General features: G+C 44.4%; 1 protein-coding gene across 1 annotated transcript in view; it reads left to right on the top strand.

Moving 5' to 3' along the window:
* The window catches only part of ulk4 (unc-51 like kinase 4), a 585,662-nt gene that overhangs the window by 192,966 nt on the left and 372,833 nt on the right, over nucleotides 1–19,863 (top strand). Inside the window, exons 17-18 of the mRNA XM_085989398.1 lie at nucleotides 2,479–2,586; nucleotides 9,456–9,539. Of these exons, the coding sequence (XP_085845524.1) occupies nucleotides 2,479–2,586; nucleotides 9,456–9,539 (192 nt within the window). The remainder of the gene's footprint in view (nucleotides 1–2,478; nucleotides 2,587–9,455; nucleotides 9,540–19,863) is intronic.

The following is a 19,863-nucleotide window of genomic DNA, read 5'->3' as shown; positions in this document are numbered from 1 at the left end:
AGAATTCATTGGAAATTGTGCCCAAAGTTTTATACAGCATGGGCTACTTCATACATAGCTTCGTCTGTTCTACCATTAACCATATCTAAACAGATACTTTATATTCAGATTTATGACTGGTAGGCATGTAAGCATAAATTAAAGATGTCACTAAAACCACTTCAAGAAATGTGAATGAACAGCCCGTCTGTTTATAAAACTTCCAGTGGTTCTGCTGACGTTGATTAATTAACTGTGAGCCAGCTTGGAGAGGCATGCTTCCACCCACAAATCATTTGGGGTAGGTCTCCAACTGAACATGATTAAGATTCCAGATGTTCAGTACCAGCCGCAAGGCTCAGATGTCTTGTGTTGATCATTTTTAAAAAAAGAAAAGTCCTTGAGGGATGAAAAACAAAAAAAAAAATTACATTGGCACCCACACAGACCCTATAATTGTAAGTTTGAAATAAAATCTATACTTAATGCGTATTGGGTCTTCCTCGCCTCCAGCATTGGTGAATTGCTGCGCTGCAGCTGGTTGCACGCGATGCCCATGTCCGGAGACAGCACTGTTCATCCAATCTAAAAGTGAGTTATACACAAAAGCACAAAATGACAGAAGCTAACCAGTCGCTCGATCCTAGACTCTGCCCATTTTATCTTCTGAAACCTTGTATTGTTTGGTCATTTAATTTGCTGTTATAAACAGTGGGAAGTATTCAAAGAAGCATTTGGTACAATCAGTGCATTTCCCCTAAAAGGCAAAGGCCCCAATTATATAGTTAAGCAACCATGACCAAAACATGAGCCAGTATCAAGCTAAAAGAAAAGGCTTACACAAATGAAAGTAAAAGTGAAAATGCAATGGACTAGGAGAGCTATAAAATGTTCCCTACATTACAACAGTGATTATACTTCAAAAAGTACTTAATTCACTGTAAAGCGCTTTGGGATATAAGAACAAAAGAATTAGGAGCTGGAGTCAGCCACACGGCCCCTCGAGCCTGCTCTGCCATTCAATAAGATCATGGCTGATCTTCGACCTCAACTCCACTTTCTCGCCCGATCCCCATATCCCTCGATTCCCCCAGAGTCCAAAAATCTATCGATCTCAGCCTTGAATATACTCAACGAATCAGCATTCACATCTGGGGTAGAGAAATCCAAAGATTCACAACCCTCTGAGTGAAGAAATTCATGTCCTGAGGTGGGTGAAAGGCACTATATAAATGCAAGTCCTTCTTCTTTCTTTATTTAAAAATAAAATAACAAAGGGATACAAAGGAAGTAGGAAGAGGTGCAGAAAGGAATGTAAAAAAAATGTTGCAAGGCTATCAAAGCTAACAGCAAATGTTTTTGTAAATATATTAAGAGAAAGAAAGTGGTAAGTGAAAATGTGGGCCCATTAATGACAGTTCCAGACAAGACTATAATGGACAATAAAGAAATTGCAGGCTTGTTAAATTAGTACTTTGTATCCATTTTCACAGTGGAGCAAGAGGACAAAATACCAGCGGTACAAGGAAATCTAAAAAATCAATCAAGCAGACGAACATAGCAGGTTTAATATAAGCAAGGAAATAGTAATGGAGAAAATAATGGGACTTAAGATAGAAAAATGTACAGGATTTCCACCCCAAAGCTCTCTGGATTCAGGAATTGTGCCTTTGGATTGCAAATGTCACGCCATTATTTAAGAAGGGAGGTAAAAACCAGGAAACTACAGACCAATCAGTTGTGGGGGAATTACTGGAATCTATCATCAGAGATAGTGACTGAGCACTTGGACAAGTATTTGCTGTGCAAAGAGTGTCAACATGGATTTGTGAAGGCTAGGTCATGTCTGGCTAATCTAGTTGAACTTTTTGAGGAGGTCGCTGGCATGGTGAACAGAGGGCTGCCTGTGGATGCTGTCTATGTGGATGTCCGGAAGGCATTTGATAAGGTTCCACACAAGAGATCATGAGAAAAATGAAAGTGCACAGAATCTGAGGTAGCCTTGTGGCATGGGTTGGTAATTGGTTGGGAGATAGGAGACAGAGAGGAGGGATAAATGGAACGTTCTCTGATTGGCGGGATGTGACCAGGGATCTGTACTGGGGCCTCCGCTTTTAACCATATATATTAATTAATGACTTGGATGAAGGAATGGAGAGTTGTATATCCAAGTTTCCAGATGGCATTAAAATTACAAAATCGTTGCATTCCTACACTTTCTGTTTTCTTTCAGCTAAATTAACATGAAATTCCACCCTATATTCCTCTGTAGTTCCTGTGCTGTAATTTCTATGACTCTTTAAAACCGAAAGGCAATGTTCGGCTTACTGTGATCAAAATTTCAAGGATGTGTTTCAATAGCGAAAGTTGGAAAGCAGGCATTAGGAAAATCGAACAAGGCTGCACAACTATACGAAACATACTGTTGCAAGTATTCATTCCAATATATTGCCCTGGAATGTAACCTATTCTGCTCATGGTCCTTTCTTCACACTTCAGGCTGTCACTGTGTTAACTGAGCTGATACGAGAGAACTTCAGGAACACTAAGCTGAAACATTGCCTGCTGCCTGCACTTGGAGAACTCCTGTACCTTGTGGCCAACCAGGTAAGCGACACTGAGGATATGAAAACTTGTAGTGACGCATGGTACGTTCTTAATACTGCAACAGAATCCTGTGAGGGCATGGCTGTTGTAGATGATAATTGACTGGGGGGGAAATGAGGCAAGGAGGAGGTTGGCTGCTGTGAATGGTACCATAAATACTTCATTTTAATGGGATAATTCCTCAGTAAGGATGACATATAGTGACTCCAGGCACAGGGTCTGCATTTACTTGGACTTGCACCAGAAATGAACTTGGCATTCTGGTACTATCAGAGTCCCCGTTCATGGGCTGTATCTTCCACTGGCAGCGATCAAGAGCAGGACTGTAAATTTTGGACTGTGTAGGATCATACGGCCATGATCGTGCAGTTAAACTCCCACCATGGCAGCAGAGGATTTTAAATTCAGTTAATTAAATAAATCTGGAATTAAAAGCTAGTATCAGTAATGGTGACCATGAATTTACCGAATTGTCACAAAAACCCATCTGGTTCACTAATGTCCTTCAGGGAAGGAAATCTGCTGTCCTTACCCGGTCTGGCCTATATGTGACTTTAGACCCAGAGCAATGTGGTTGACTCGTAACTTCTTTACCTGCCTTTGTTCCATATCCCTTCATACCCTTACCTAACAAAAATCGATCAATCTCAGTTTTGAAATGTTCAATTGACCTTGCCTCAGCTTTTTGGGGAGAGAGTTCCAGATTTCCACTGCAACTGATCGGGGAGCATTAAATGGACCCAAGGCATATTGATTCAGCCACAAACCTCTTGGTATTTCACAAATCTATGGTTCGAGCAGTTCGTTCAGGCTCGTTCTAAAAGGAGCAGAGATGAGTAATAATCTGAACAGGCGTGACTGTAATGAGGTCTATCAACAAACAAGGTGGGATTGATTGCTAGTTATGTCACGACTCGAAGCAGATATGCACTAGAGTTGGTAAAATCTACCAATCCTTTCTTCTGAATACCTCACGTGGGTGCAAAACTTCACAATAGATGTGCTCATAGATTTTGCTTAGGTCCAGGCTGGCTTTCTCATAGAGTTCCCCATTTCCAATATTTTGTAAGACTTTGGTAAGATTTTATTTGCACTTGGAGGTTGTGTGAATGAGTAAAGAGTATTAGATTGCTTGTCACAGTTCAGCTCTTCCTCATCTTTGAATATAGTCCAGGCTCCAAAATACAAATTCCCTCACAGCCTGACTCCGTTTCCGTTCTGACCTGGTGCGTCTTCAAACTTGTTATTTTTTGGTGTGATGGTTTTTGATCCTAGCCCAATTGCTGGACGGACTGTCCAAATCGCCCCCGCCTTATGAAAGTTCTATACCCGGGAATTATTATTCCGAGTGTAAATGAAAGAAGTCACGGACAGGAATGCTTCGGTGAAAAATCAAACTTGTATTTATTTGGTCTAAAATACACTGGCTAAAACATGCACTACTAAACGAAATCACTGTCTCTGTGGAGAATAAAATCCAGGTTACAAACAACATACATACAGTACAAAACTGGGACTATAACAAGCAGTAATTCCCTTGTTGCTATGGTGGATTCTAATTCCACCCCTACCAACGAATTACCCAGTCGCATAAACCCCTTCGCCTGGCTGAACCAAACGAAGCTCCCCCGCTCGGAATAGCCCAAAAACTTCACTTCTGAGAAAACCCTGAGCCCCTTACAGCTCACGGGTTACTGGCTTGGGACACTCGAAACTGTGCTTACCCCCACACGCGGTCGGTTTCGATCGCTCCGCTCGGCGGCTTCTCTGGTACTTTTGTTAGTTCGATCTTGTTGGAGTGGGAGCGAGAGAGAGAATGGTGGAAAATAATCTATTTTTTATAGGAGTCTGGCTACCCCTATCTTTCCCGCCAATCTTTAAAATCCTTTTGTTTCTAAGCACTCCGGTGCTTAATCAGTGATGGGTCGTCCTCGGACCCATGAGTATTGGATTAATGGCCCTAAGTCTGGGACATATCTTTCGGTCTTTGTGTTGGGAAAAAAACTGGCTCCTTTTCGGCTGGCTGAGGCCAGTGGGTTCATTGTTCTGCTTCTCTTCTGAGATGGAGGTGAGAAGTGCTTTGCATACTAGAGTGGCCTTTTCAAGTTCAATGGCCCCCTTCCTTTTTCCAGGACTGTCGGACGAACCCATACATTTTGGATGACGGACAGTTCTTTTGTCACAGCCAACTGCCATGCGTTCTCTGGAGTTTTAACAAACCAGTCCCCCACGCATTTGCACAGGGCGATCCCACCACAGGGAAAACACCCTCAGCCCATAAAGTTCACAAAAATATTCTCGACTGAGTCCATTCTTCAAACAGAGACTTTGCGATCTCTTCAGTGATCAAACTCTGTTTTTTGTGTTGTATTTTCCGCTGAATAACAACTGTGCAGTTTGGGACAAGGACTTTATATACATTGGGGACGGGCAAGAAACCTGACAAAAATAGATATTGCACTGTGCCAAACTCTTACCATGACTTCAAGGAACGATGTCCCAAGTGGCTTTCCTGCATTTGATGGGGTAATGGTCATTGGTACATGGCGGTTTAACCACATTGAAAGAATGAAGAACATTATTCCTATATAGTTGGTAATCCACACTCAAAATTCCCCCCCCCCACCTCCCAGTTTTAAAATGAAAGTAACTCGATCATCTCCACTCTTAACATCATATAACATAAGTTCAAATTGCTTCCAAATGCTTTTTTCTTCCATTCACTTAAAAATGCTCAAACTTCATAGAATTGTAGAATAGGACAGCACAGAGGGAGCCCATTCGGCCCATCGAGTCTGCGCCGGCTCTTTCGAAGAGCAATCCAGTCAGTCCCACTCCCCCGCTCTTTCCCCATTTCCCTGCAATTTTTTCTCCTTCAAGTATTTCTCCAATTCCCTTTTGAAGGCTCCTATTGAATCTGTGTCCACCGCCCTATCAGGCAGCGCATTCCAAATCCTAACCACTCGCTGCGTAAAAATGTTTTTGCTCATGTCGCCTCTGGTTCTTTTGCCAATCCCCCAAGTCCAAATCCTTAATGCCTGTCAAAAACAGCAGTGGTCCAAGTACTGAACCTTGGAGAACGTCACTGTATACCTCCCTCCAGTCCAAAAAACAGCCATCATAGAATCATAGAATGGCTACAGCACAGAAGAAGGCCATTCAGCCCATCGAGCCCCTGCCGGCTCTCTGCAGGAGCACTTCAGCTAGTCCCACTCCCCCGCCCTTTCCCCGTAGCCCTTCAAATTTATTTCCTTCAGATACTTAGCCAACTCCCTTTTGAAAGCCGTGATTGAGTCTGCCTCCACCACCCTTTCAGGCCGTGCATTCCAGATCCTAACCACTCGCTGCGTAAAAAAGATTCTTCTTACACCGCCTTTGGTTCTTTTGCCAATCACCTTAAATCTGTGTCCTCTGTTTCTCGACCCTTCTGCCAATGGGAACAGTTTCTCTCTATCTACTCTGTCCAGACCCCTCATGATTTTGAACACCTCTATCAAATCTCCTCTCAATCTTCTCTGCTCCAAGGAGAACAGAGTGAGAGAGGACAACAGAGAACTGTGATTCTGTGAACAACCCCAGCTTCTCCAGTCTATCAACGTAACAAGTCCCTGATTCCTGGAATCATTCTCGTAAATCTTTTCTGCACCCTCTCTAAAGCCTTCTCATCCTTCCTGAAGTGCGGTGCCCAGAATTGGACACAATACTCCAGTTGGGGCCGAACCAGTGTTTTATACAGGTTCATCATAATTTCCACATTTTTGTACTCTATACCTCTATTTATGAAGCCCAGGATCCCGTAAGCCTTTTTAACCGCATTCTCAACCTGCCCTGCCACCTTCAATGATTTGTGCACACATACCCCCAGGTCTCTCTGTTCGTGCACCCTCTTCAGGATTGTACCATTTTGTTTATATGTCCTCTTCTCATTCTTTCTACCAAAATGTATCACGTCACACTTTTCTACGTTAAATTTCATCTGCCACGTGTCCGCCCATTTCACCAACCCTGTTTTTGTCTTCCTGAAGTCTATCACTTTCCTCCTCACTGTTCACTATACTTCCAAGTTTTATGTCATCTGTAAATTTTGAAATTGTGCCCTGTACACCCACATCCAAGTCATTAATGTATATCAAGAAGCAGTGGTCCTAGAACCGACCCCTGGGGAACACCACTGTATACCTTCCTCCAGTCCGAAAAACAACCGTTCACCACTACTCTCTGTTTCCTGTCACTTAGCCAATTTCGTATAGATGCTGCCACTGTCCCTTTTATTCCATGGGCTTCAACTTTGCTGGAGAGCCTAGTGTGTGGCACTTTGTCGAACGCCTTTGGAAATCCATGTACACCACGTCAACTGCATTACCCTCATCAACCCTCTCTGTTACCTCATCAAAGAACTCAATCAAGTTAGTTAAACACGATTTGCCATAAACAAATTTGTGCTTAATTCCTTAATTAATCCACACTTGTCCAAGTGCCTTAATTTTGCCCCTGATTACTGTTTCTAAAAGCTCCCCCACTACCGAGGTCAAACTGACTGGCCTGTAGTTGCTGGGTTTATCTTTACACCCTTTTTTGAATAAGGGTGTAACATTTGCATTTCTCCAGTCCTCTGGCACCACCCCTGTATCTAAGGAGGATTGGAATATTATGGCCAGTACCTCTGCGATTTCCTCCCTTAATTCCCTCAGCATCCTAGGATGCATCCCATCCGATCCTGGTGACTTATCTACTTTAAGTACAGCCAGCCTTTCTAATACCTCTTTATCAATTTTTATCCTATCAAGTGTCTCCACTACCTCCTCCTTTACTATGTCTATGGCAGCATCCTCTTCCTTGGTGAAGACAGATGCAAAGTACTCGTTTGGTATCTCAGCCGTACCCTCTGCCTCCATGCGTAGGTCTCCTCTTTGGTCCCTAATCGGCCCCACCCCTCCTCTTACTACCCTTTTACTATTTATATGCCTGTAGAAGACAGCTCTCTGTTTTCTATCTCTTAGCCAATTCTGTACCCATGCTTTAACTGACCCTTTTATCCCATGTGCTTTAATTTTGCTAACAAGCCTCGTACATGGTACTTTATCAAACGCCCTTTGAAAGTCCATATACACCACATCAACTGCATTGCCCTCATCAAAAAACTCGATCAAACATGATTTGCCATTTGTTTGCATGGTGATCTGTTGCTAAAACTTGGTTGAATCTTCTGACCTCGGGCAACAAAACATCTAAACATATTTTTCAATCATCACCTTTTAATCAAGAGAGTTTGTTTCTTGAAAATACCTGAAATCCTTTGGCAGATTTTGAGCTGCTGTTGACCTGTTTCTCTAATATGGATACCTAGTATAGGACCAAAAGCAGAATTCAATTCTTGATCAAGAGACAGTACAAAAACAGCACAGCCTAGGAATGACTATCGCCAGAAAGGCAAACACTGGCAGTAATTCAGGGAAACAAGTCCATTAAACTGGGAGTGCAGCTTGGCGCACATTTCCTGATCAGCTGTGCTGCATCCTATATAGCCAGCAATGCAGAGTGTTCTATAACCTATTTGCACAATGTAGGTTTAATTGCAATTAAGGCTATTAATACCAGCATAATTGTCAGTTAATACAGGGAATGAACCAACGTTATGAGCTTCCACAGATAATTTGGGAGTTGGACTGGAACCAAAATCTCTTGTGGTTCAGTCCAGGAAATGACAATGTTGTTCTGTCTACACAGCATGATGGGAGTTGAATTCAGTGCTCCCCAGAACTCAGGTTGACTAAGGAACATAAGAACATACGAATTAGGAGCAGGAGTCGGCCCCACGAGCCTGCTCCGCCATTCAATAAGATCATGGCTGATCATCAACCTCAACTCCACTTTCCCGCCCGATCCCCATATCCCTTGATTCCCCTAGAGTCCAAAAATCTATCAATCTCAGCCTTGAATATACTCAACGATTCAGCATCCACAGCCCTCTGGGGTAGAGAATTCCAAAGATTCACAACCCTCTGAGTGAAGAAATTCCTCCTCATCTCAGTCCTAAATGGCCGACCCCTTATCCTGAGACTGTGACCTCTGGTTCCAGACTCTCCAGCCAGGGGAAACAACCTCTCAGCATCTACCCTGTCAATCCCCCTCAGAATCTTCTATGTTTCAATGAGATCACCTCTCATTCTTCTAAACTCCAGAGAGTATCGGCCCAATCTACTCAAGGAAGATGAAAAACTGTCAGAATAGGTTGCCAGATATGGAGAATGGCACCAAGGGCGTGCAATCCATCTCTGACATTACACTATCTAGTGGATGTACTGCTAACAGAGACTTACTGAAGAGCCATGGTTTAGCGGTGATTTGTGACCAAACTATACCACTTCCTTCATAAAATGCTCCCAAAAAGCATATGCAATCCAGATAGCACTGCCAGTGACCTTCAAGGTCACCCCAGTCCTGCTGCGAGCACCAAAACAGAATGATGAATGCCAATGCTCAGTTCCTGGCGGGTCCCACAATACATTTATTTTGCAGCAACAATCTGTGCCAGGTTTATTTGGCGGGAAGGTAGAGGGGACGGTGACGGCAACCTTCTTCAATCCTGCCATAGTCATATCAGAAGCAATGCATAGTTCTCTGGAAGGTACAGATGGCATTTCCCCTTGCAGCCATCCCTGCTGTACTGTTGTCCTGAGAGGAGAATGGCTTGGAGTGGAAAATCGAGTAACGTTCCTTTCACTGAGGAACAGGATTGTGAATGATCTATTTGTGTTCGAAAAAAATCAATGAAGATTTTTTTTTTAAAAGCCAGCTTCTATAATCATCGACAGGCTAATTTCATTGACACTGATATTTCTGTGGTTGCTTCATTCACTTCATTACAGGAGGAGAAAAGACCAGACTCCAGAGACCACTGGGCCATCCCCTCCACTGCCTACACTGTGCTAATGAGATGTGTTCGGGAAGGGGTAAGGCTGTTAGTTGCCTCCTGAGAAATGAATAGATGTAACAGCGTCCTTCATCGTGCTTCAGACGTTGCATGCATGTTGCAGTTTTTATATTTACGCACGTGTACTTTTGTGTATATCATTCCCTAAATTAAAATTGCCCAGGGAAAGTCTCAGTTGCCGTGTCCCCATAGTATTTTTGCTCTTTGTTTCCATGATTTTTGTCTGGAAACATCAAGCTTCGAGAAAATAAATACGCAGATGTTGTTTTGAAAATCCCTCATTACGAGTACAGTGATTCCCACGGGTTGTGAATTTATCAAAGTAATGGGACGTTATCCTGAAAGCAGAAACGCTTATCTGGTACGTTTGCTAAAACAAATGACCAGCAATGCATATAAATATTTAGAACCGTTCTGTTTTTATGTGCTAAATTGCTTGTGCACCCAGTCACGACTTGATTGCAGTTGTCAACTTTTATTTAAATCCAAACTTTTGCTTCGTTTATTGCAACAAGCTGCCAATCAGTCACTGACCAGCGATTCTGTGTCTCAGTGATTCAGCAGCTGCAGCCCACATATAAATTGTGGAGAAATGGTTCCGCCCATTTTTATTGCGTTTTAAAGAAACAAAATATATATTCACGGTTCAGTCTTAGTTAAGCTGCTCAGTGATGGCACTTTCATTTAGCTCGGCTACTTGGCAATTCATTATCTTTGCAAATTGACTTTAGTTTCTGGTTTTTTTTTAACCGAGCTTTTTCTGGGAAGGGGGCGGTGGGGGGCAGAGGTGGGAAGAAACATTCTCTGTAAGTTTCATTGAAGCTTCTTTCCCAGAGTTAATTAAGCAGAAAATGGTCTGGGTCCTGGTGCTTCTACAGGCCGAGGAAGCGTTGATTCCAGAGGGACTGTGGTAGCAAATCTCTGGTGGCAACAAATTGAATTAGCGTGACAGTCTTATTGAGCTTGTAGAGCACTGGAACAAACTTTGATCTTTTTTCTCCCAACAGTAATAAGTAGCTGTGGTTATCAGCCATTGAGATCCCTCATCTCAGGGTATTCTGATTAAAAAATCAAGAGGTACAGCACACTCTAAGGTAGAAGAAAAAACAATGTGCAGGGGAATTGTAATTGTAGCCAAACATCATAAGTGTATATATTTCAATATTAATGAACACCGTTCCACGAAGTATCCTAATTTTAATTAAATATTACTGCATAAATTAATCATTTACTATTTTTTGTTTCCATCCTGGCAGCTGATTTCTGATGGGTAGATTTGTTTGATTTGCTCTCTCCAATTATAGGTTCTCTTCTCAGTTCAGTCTTATTTCGGTTACATTTAATGATGCTCAAACACTCCTTTACTTTATGATGGTGACATTCTCATTTTATTTAGTGATCAGAATACTAATCTGACATACCCACAAACAGCGCTATTAATGGGATGCTGGTCAGATTTAAAAGAAAAGAAAGGCATTTGACAAGGTACCACACAAACGATTACTGCACAAGATAAAAAAATCACAGGACTGGGGGTAATATACTGGCATGGGTGGAAGATTGGCTATCTAACAGAAAACAGAGAGTTGGGATAAATGGTTCATTCTCGGGTTGGCAATCAGTGACTAGTGGTGTTCCGCAGGGGTCAGTGCTGGGACCCCAACTCTTTACAATCTATATTAACAATTTGGAGGAAGGGACTGAGTGCAATGTATCCAAGTTTGCCGACGATACAAAGATGGGAGGGAAAGCAGTAAGTGAGGAGGACATAAAAAACCTGCAAAAGGACATAGACAGGCTAAGTGAGTGGGCAGAAATTTGGCAGATGGAATATAATGTTGGAAAGTGTGAGGTTATGCACTTTGGCAGAAAAAATCAAAGAGCAAGTTATTATCTAAATGGAAAGAAACTGCAAAGTGCTACAGTACAAAGGGATCTGGGGGTCTTGGTGCATGAAACACAGAAGGTTAGTATGCAGGTACAGCAGGTGATCAGGAAGGCCAATGGAATCTTGGCTTTTATTGCAAGGGGGATGGAGTACAAAAGCAGGGAAGTCTTGCTGCAGTTATACAGGGTACTGGTGAGGCCACACCTGGAATACTGCGTGCAGTTTTGGTTTCCATATTTAAGAAAAGACATACTTGCTCTCGAGGCAGTTCAGAGAAGGTTCACTCGGTTGATTCCGGAGATGAGGGGGTTGACTTATGAGGAAAGGTTGAGTAGGTTGGGCCTCTACTCATTGGAATTCAGAAGAATGAGAGGCGATCTTATCGAAACATAAGATTGTGAGGGGGCTTGATTGGGTGGATGCGGTGAGGATGTTTCCACTGATGGGTGAGAGTAGAACTAGGGGGCATAATCTTAGAATAAGGGGCTGCCCTTTCAAAACTGAGATGAGGAGAAACTTCTTCACTCAGGGTAGTGAATCTATGGAATTTGCTACCTCAGAGAGCTGTGGAAGCTGCGACATTAAATAAATTTAAAACAGAGATAGACAGTTTCCTAGCTGATAAGGGAATTAGGGGTTACGGGGAGAGGGCAGGGAAGTGGACGTTGTTAAGTCTGTGTGTTCTAGTTGTAATTACTAACACAGACTACAAGATTAAAGTTCAACAGGTCTTTACTGGTTGGAGGTCAGGACTATACTAAATACAATGTTACTACACAGTGCTTATATACCGGTGGTCACCACCGGTATTACATATACAGCAGCCAGAGAAGGTAGTACATCTCTTAAGGTGGAACAGGCTTAAGTTCTCTTAAGGTGGAACAGGTTACATACACCACAGACGTGAGTCTAGGTTCGGATCAGCCACGATCCTATTGAATGGCGGAGCAGGCCCGAGGGGCCGTATGGCCTTCTCCTGCTCCTACTTCTTATGTTCTTATGAAGTGATGCTGCCATAGACATAGTGAAGGAGGAGGAAGTAGAGACACTTGATAGGATAAAAATTGATAAAGAAGAGATATTAGAAAGGCTGGCTGTACTTAAAGTAGATAATTCACCAGGAGCGGATGGGATGCATCCTCAGATGCTGAGGGAATTGGGGGTGGAAATCGCGGAGGTACTGGCCATAATATTCCAATCCTCCTTAGATACGGGGGCGGGGGGTGCTGCCAGAGGACTGGAGAATTGCAAATGTTACACCATTGTTCAAAAAAGGGTGTAAAGATAAACCCAGCAACTATAGGCCAGTCAGTTTAACCTCGGTAGTGGGGAAGCTTTTAGAAACAATAATCAGCAACAAAATCAACAGTCACTTGGACAAGTGTGGATCAATTAAGGAAAGCCAGCATGGATTTGTTAAAGGCAAATTGTGTTTAACTAACTTGATTGTGTTCTTTGATGAGGTAACTGTTGTGTATGTGCCTTGAGAAGAACTGATTCTATACTGCAGTACCGGCAGTGACCACCCCTGTATATAAAGCCATAGCAGGCTTCTGTATTTCAGTCTTGAATTACTCTCTGTTCAGTAAATACCTGTTTTATTGTTCTCCTGCAGTCTGAGTATTATTGATCCTCGGACACTACACTGGCGATGGGCAGGTTCGAACTCACCTGCAGTACTGCATCACCTCACGGGGATCTTTTCCCTGAAGAGAAGCTTCTTGGAGGTCGAAGTCAGAACGGCGGGCGTCGACCGCGGGCAACCGCCCAGGGATCCATCGGAGAGTTGCAGGGGAGGCTGTGGAGAGCTGGGCCTGGCTCCCCAGTCGAGGTGTTGCAGCAAGTCGTGCTGGTAGCAGGTAGTGCGCTGACCCTTCCGGACTGCAGCGGGCTCGGGCTCAATCGAGCGGCTCTGCAAAGGGGCCATGCAGCGTCGTCGGGAGGAAGAGAGAGAGAGAGGGTGGAGCGCACAGGGCGCGGTCGGTGCTCAAGAACAGGGCAGCGTGGAGAGGATAGAACGCGGGGAAGGAAAAGTGAGACGCGCCAAAGCCGCGGGTCGCCGCCATTACCCTGTAGAACGCGAGGAGCAGCGTGGCAGCAAGGGGAAGAAGGAAAAGCGCGGGAGGCGCCATTTTATTCCATTGGGGAAGAAGGAAAAGCGCGGGAGGCGCCATTTTAAATCACCCAAGATGCCGAAGAGTGGCAGTATCACTGCTTTCGACAACGAGGTAGAAGACTGGACCACGTATGTGGAAAGAATTGAAGTGTACTGCAATGCCAATGAGGTGGCCAATGGAAAGAAGGCGTCGGTATTATTAAATTTGATGGGCGTGAGAACGTACGGCCTATTGCGGAATTTAATTACCCCAGCTAAACCAATGGAGAAAAGTTTTGAAGAGATTGTTAATATCTTACAGGAACACCTAAATCCTACACCGCTGCTGATAGCAGAAAGATTCAAGTTCCATAAAAGAAACCAGCACAAAGATGAGAGCAATGCTGACTATCTTACGGAACTACGCAAGTTATCGAAGCACTGCCAGTTCGGAGCAGGGCTGGCAGACACCTTAAGGGATAAGTTTGTCTGCGGGCTCCAGAGTGAAGGAACCCAGAAACGACTACTTTCGGAAAAGGACCTGACGCTAGAACAGGCTTTCAGCCTGGCAGTATCCTACAAAGCAGCAGCACGGGAAGCTGCGGAAATACAACAGAAACCACAGGAATACAGCGCTAACGAAATGGCGTATGGAGCAGAAAAGTGCTATCGCTACGGCAGAACAACCCATGATCAGAAGGACTGCTGGGTTAAGGACAAAATATGCAGGCAATGTGGGGAAAATGGGACACATAGCAAGAGTCTGCAGGTCAGGAAAGAAAACCAACACTACAAGAACTACTAAGGAAAAGTACAAGAAAGTAAAGAAATTGACAGACAGTAGTTCGGAAGATCAGGAGAGTGATGAGGACTCCGGGAGCAGGAGACTAAGTTGTCTAAAGTTACACAACGTGATCGCAAAGGAGGATCACCGAACCATTTGGGTCACCCTCATGATAGCAGGGTCCCCAGTAAAGATGGAATTGGACACAGGATCAACCCTAACTGTCATGAATCGACGAGACTATGAGCGGCTATTCTCACACATACCCTTGAAGGACACGTTCATTGTATTGAAGACATACACGGGGCAAAAAGTCTCCCCCAGAGGAAAAATAAGGGTGCCAGTTGAATACAACGGCAAGGAAACACAGAAACTGTATCTATATATACTACCAGATGGAGGACCACCATTATTGGGACGCGAATGGATCCGAAAAATACAATTGGATTGGCATTCCATTCAGGCGCTAACTGTGACTGATAAAAAGGATGATGACGTCACACCTGGACGACTGTCAAAAATTCTAACTGACGCGAAAGAGGTGTTCCAACAAGGACTTGGGACTCTAAAAGGAGTAACGGCAACCATAAAAATCGAAGATAACGCAAACCCAACATTTTTTAAGGCCAGACCGGTACCTTACGCGATCCGCCCAGCCGTTGAAGCAGAGCTGGAGAGTCTGGAGCGTTCGGGTGTGCTGTCCAAGGTGGACTGGAGCGAGTGGGCCACACCCATCGTTCCTGTAATGAAGAAATCATTGAGCAGCACGCCTGGGGAACCGAAGAAGGTTCGCATCTGTGGGGACTTCAAGGTAACTGTGAACCCAGTCCTGCACACAGTACAATATCCACTTCCACGGATAGAAGATATTTTCGCCTCACTATCTGGAGGGAAACGCTTTACAAAGATTGATCTGGCCCAAGCGTATCTACAAATGGAGGTGGAAGTAGCGTCTGGGAAATACCTCACGATAAACACTCACAAAGGCCTTTACCAGTACAATCGACTGGTATTCGGGGTAGCATCAGCCCCGGCTATTTGGCAGAGGGCGATGGAACAAGTCCTGCAAGGGATCCCGGGGACCCAGTGTTATTTGGACGACATCCTGGTTACGGGCGAAAATGACAGTGAACACCTTGCCAACCTGGAGCAGGTGCTCACGAGATTACAGGAATATGGGCTACGAGCCAACCGCCCCAAATGCGAGTTCTTCAGGAGACAAATCTCGTATTGTGGCCACATGATTGATGAGGAAGGGTTGCATAAGTCGCCGGATAAGATTGAGGCTGTAGTCAAGGCTCCAGCACCGGAAAATGTGTCGCAACTGAGTTCGTTCCTCGGGTTGGTGAACTACTATCATAAGTTCTTGCTGAATTTATCTACAATTCTGCACCCACTGAACGCCCTACTGCAAACTGGAGTAACATGGAAATGGAGTGATGAGTGTAAGCGTGCCTTTCAGAAATGTAAATGCCTAATCACTTCAAAAGAAGTATTGGCCCACTACAATCCAACACTACCGATTCGGTTAGCATGTGATGCGTCTCCCTACGGCATCAGAGCGGTGCTGTCACACAAATTCCCTGACGGTTCAGAGAGGCCAATAGCCTTTGCGTCGCGCTCGTTAACCTCAGCCGAGTGTAACTACGCCCAGATTGACAGGGAGGCCCTCAGCCTGGTGTGGGGGGTGAAGAAGTTCAATCACTATCTGCACGGGCAGAAATTCACCCTACTGACTGATCATCAGCCCCTGGTCTCCATTTTTAACCCAAAGAAGGGCGTTCCGGTGATGACGGCGCAACAGCTGCAAAGATGGCCACTTTTTCTAGGGGCACATCAGTACGACATAGAGTACAAGGGTACAAAACAGCATGGAAACGCTGATGGGCTGTCGCGCCTACCGTTGCCTACGGTAGAGGAAGCACCTGCAGTGGACCCTGTTGAGATATTCCACGCGACCATAGTCGAATGTCTACCTGTTACAAACTCAAGTATAGAGAAGGAAACCCGAAATGACCCGACACACTCTCGGGTCTATGATTTGACGGTGAAGGGATGGCCAGCACATGGCGACTCACTGTTGCCAGCATTCTCGCCAAGGAGAGAACAGCTGTCAGTGTGCCGGGGGACCTTGATGTGTGGATCCCGAGTGGTAATTCCACCCAAGTTGAGAGATAGAGTGCTCAATGAGCTTCATGAGGGTCATCTGGGAGGGGTAAAAATGAAGAGCCTAGCCAGGGCGTTTGTGTGGTGGCCGGGAATCGATAAAGAAATCGAGGATATGACCAAGAGATGCACAGGATGCCAGAAGGTCCAAAACACTCCACCACAGGCCCCGCTACATCCATGGGAGTGGCCCTCATCTCCATGGCAACGGGTACACATTGATTCTGCTGGTCCATTTATGGACTCAGTGTTCCTAATCGCTGTGGACGCCCATTCGAAATGGCCAGAGGTCATCAAAATGTCCTCCACCACCATGGAGAAAACTATTGCAGTCCTATGGACCATCTTCGTCAGGAATGGCTTGCCAGAACCGATTTGCTCCGACAATGGGCCACAGTTTGTGTCAGAGGATTTCCGGAGGTTTCTGAGGAATAATGGGGTGAAGCATTACACATCTGCCCCATATCATCCAGCCACAAATGGATTGGCTGAGAGGTTTGTTCAGACCTTTAAAAAGGCCATAAAGGCAATGCATAATGACGACATACCACTACAACACAAGGTGGATAATTTCTTGTTTGCTTACCGGAATGCGACACATGCAGTCACCAACCAAGCTCCAGCCATAATGTTCTTCAACCGAAGGCTAAGATGTCGCCTGGATTTGCTCAAACCAAACATAAGACGAGATGTTGAGGATAAGCAATTCCAGCACATAAATGAGAAGCCAACCAGGAGCTTCAAGATAGGGCAACCAGTCTTGGCCCATGACTACCGAACAGAAAAATGGCAGCCAGGAACGATATGCACACAGCAGGGACCACTAATGTACACAGTGGACGTTGGAGAGAGCATCGTGAGACGCCATGCTGACCAGATTCTAGAGTCACAGGAACAAGCCAAACCCATACCACGAGCAGGTACACCTGGTAATCAACCCGAAGTACAGATTGCGTCTACCTCAGAAGCTGTGGTATTGGAAGCTGACGAACCAACCAATGACAATGAGCCAGAATCAACTCCGCCGCCAGAACAGGATACTCGAGAAAGGCGCTATCCAGTCAGGATCAGGAAGCCTCCTCAAAGACTGAACTTATAAATGATTATTTCAGTTGATGTATATAGTACAGAGAAAATTGTAATTGTAATTAGTTATTATTTAGTTGTTAAATGAATGTTATGTACTGTTTATCTAAAAGGGGAGAAATTGTTGTGTATGTGCCTTTAAGAGAAGAACTGATTCTATACTGCAGTACCGGCAGTGACCACCCCTGTATATAAAGCCATAGCAGGCTTCTGTATTTCAGTCTTGAATTACTCTCTGTTCAGTAAATACCTGTTTTATTGTTCTCCTGCAATCTGAGTATTATTGATCCTCGGACACTACAGTAACAGAGAGGGTTGATGAGGGTAATGTGGTTGACGTAGTGTACATGGATTTCCAAAAGGCGTTCGACAAAGTGCCACATAATAGGCTTGTCAGCAAAGTTGAAGCCCATGGAATAAAAGGGACAGTGGCAGCATGGATACGAAATTGGTGAAGTAGCAGGAAACAGAGAGTAGTGGTGAACGGTTGTTTTTCGGACTGGAGGAAGGTATACAGTGGTGTTCCCCAGGGCTCGGTTCTAGGACCACTGCTATTCTTGATATATATTAATGACTTGGACTTGGGTGTACAGGGCACAATTTCAAAATTTGCAGATGACACAAAAATTGGAAGTATAGTGAGCAGTGAGGAGGAGAGTGATAGAATTCAGGAAGACGTAAACAGGCTGGTGAAATGGGTAGACACGTGGCAGATGAAATTTAACGCAGAAAAGTGTGAAGTGATACATTTTGGCAGAAAGAATGAGGAGAGGAAATATAAACTAAATGGTACAATCCTGAAGAGGGTGCACGAACAGAGACACCTAGAGGTATGTGTGCATAAATCGTTGAAGGTGGCAGGGCAGGATGAGAAAGCGGTTAAAAAGGCTGACGGGATCCTGGGCTTCGTGTGGAAATTATGATGAACCTGTATAAAACACTGGTTCGGCCCCAACTGGAGTACTGTGTCCAATTTTGGGCACCACACTTTAGGAAGGATGTGAAGGCCTTAGACAGAGTGCAGAAAAGATTTACGAGAATGATTCCAGGGATGAGGGACTTCAGTTACGTTGATAGACTGGAGAAGCTGGGGTTGTTCTCCTTGGAGCAGAGAAGATTGAGAGGAGATTTGATAGAGGTGTTCAAAATCATGAGGGGTCTGGACAGAGTAGATAGAGAGAGACTGTTCCCATTAGCGGAAGGGTCGAGAACTAGAGGACACAGATTTAAGGTGATTGGCAAAAGAACCAAAGGCGACGGAAGAAAAAAACTTTTTACGCAGCGAGTGGGTAGGATCTGGAATTCACTGCCTGAAAGGGTGGTGGAGGCAGATTCAATTTTCTCTTTCAAAAGGGAATCAGATAAGTATCTGAAGGAAAAAAAATTGCATGGCTGCGGGGAAAGTGCAGGGGAGTGGGACTAGCTGAGAGTCGGGATGGGCCGAATGGCCGCCTTCTGCGCTGTAACCATTCTATGGTTCTATGATTTTGACTGGTGCCCATTAAACATGACCAAAAATAGAGGTATTTGATTCTTTTAGAGAAAATTGGGGAAATATCCCCAATACTTGACACAAAACAGTATTTCTAAACTTTCTTGCCCTGCTTGTTGGGTGGTAATGTACTTTTTAATTCCTTTTTTGAAACACCGTTGGGAGCTAACATTTTAGCTGTGCTATTTACTGGGTCAGTTCTGAATTTGAAGATCTCTGATCTCTCCCAGACAACATGCACAACCAAAACCGATGTCAATTAGTGCTGGTTTAATGAGAGCTGCTGTTTGATGGGCCACCACTAAAATCAGCTGAGTGGCTGTTTTCAGAAAGAAATTTAATGATCACTCTATGCAACCTTCAATCATGTCCTAAAATTGGAATATATAAAGAGAATGGGCAATGAATCTGTAACTGTGGACTGAAATGTCATGGAAAACTGCCTCCGTACTAAGCAAATGGTATGTTAGCTTTTGTTACAAAGGGATTAGAGTATAAGAGTAAAGAAGTCTTACTACAGGAAACTCTTTGGTATCCGGCACCGACAGGACCGGGATGGTGCTGGTTGATTAAAAATTCCGGATGACGGAGAGGGTTATCTACCGAGGCTATTTTTAACAAACAAAAATAAAAAAATCAAGAAATGTGCAGTATACAGTAATTGGGTACTCACCTACAGCGCAGGAGAGTCAGACTCCTGTTATTGAGGTGTTCCGACTTCCGACAGCGCCAGGAAGCCGAGTAGTGGCAGTTTGGAGAACTACCCCCACTGACTAACTCGGCCACCGCGGGAGACTCGGACTCGGCAACATTTCCGGTTATTGAGGTGTTG

This window comes from Somniosus microcephalus, chromosome 5 (genome assembly GCF_052327205.1).
Source record: "Somniosus microcephalus isolate GS21.2 chromosome 5, FLI_Smic_1.0, whole genome shotgun sequence".
NCBI lineage: Eukaryota > Metazoa > Chordata > Chondrichthyes > Squaliformes > Somniosidae > Somniosus > Somniosus microcephalus.
This window is presented reverse-complemented; position numbering and strand designations above follow the sequence as displayed.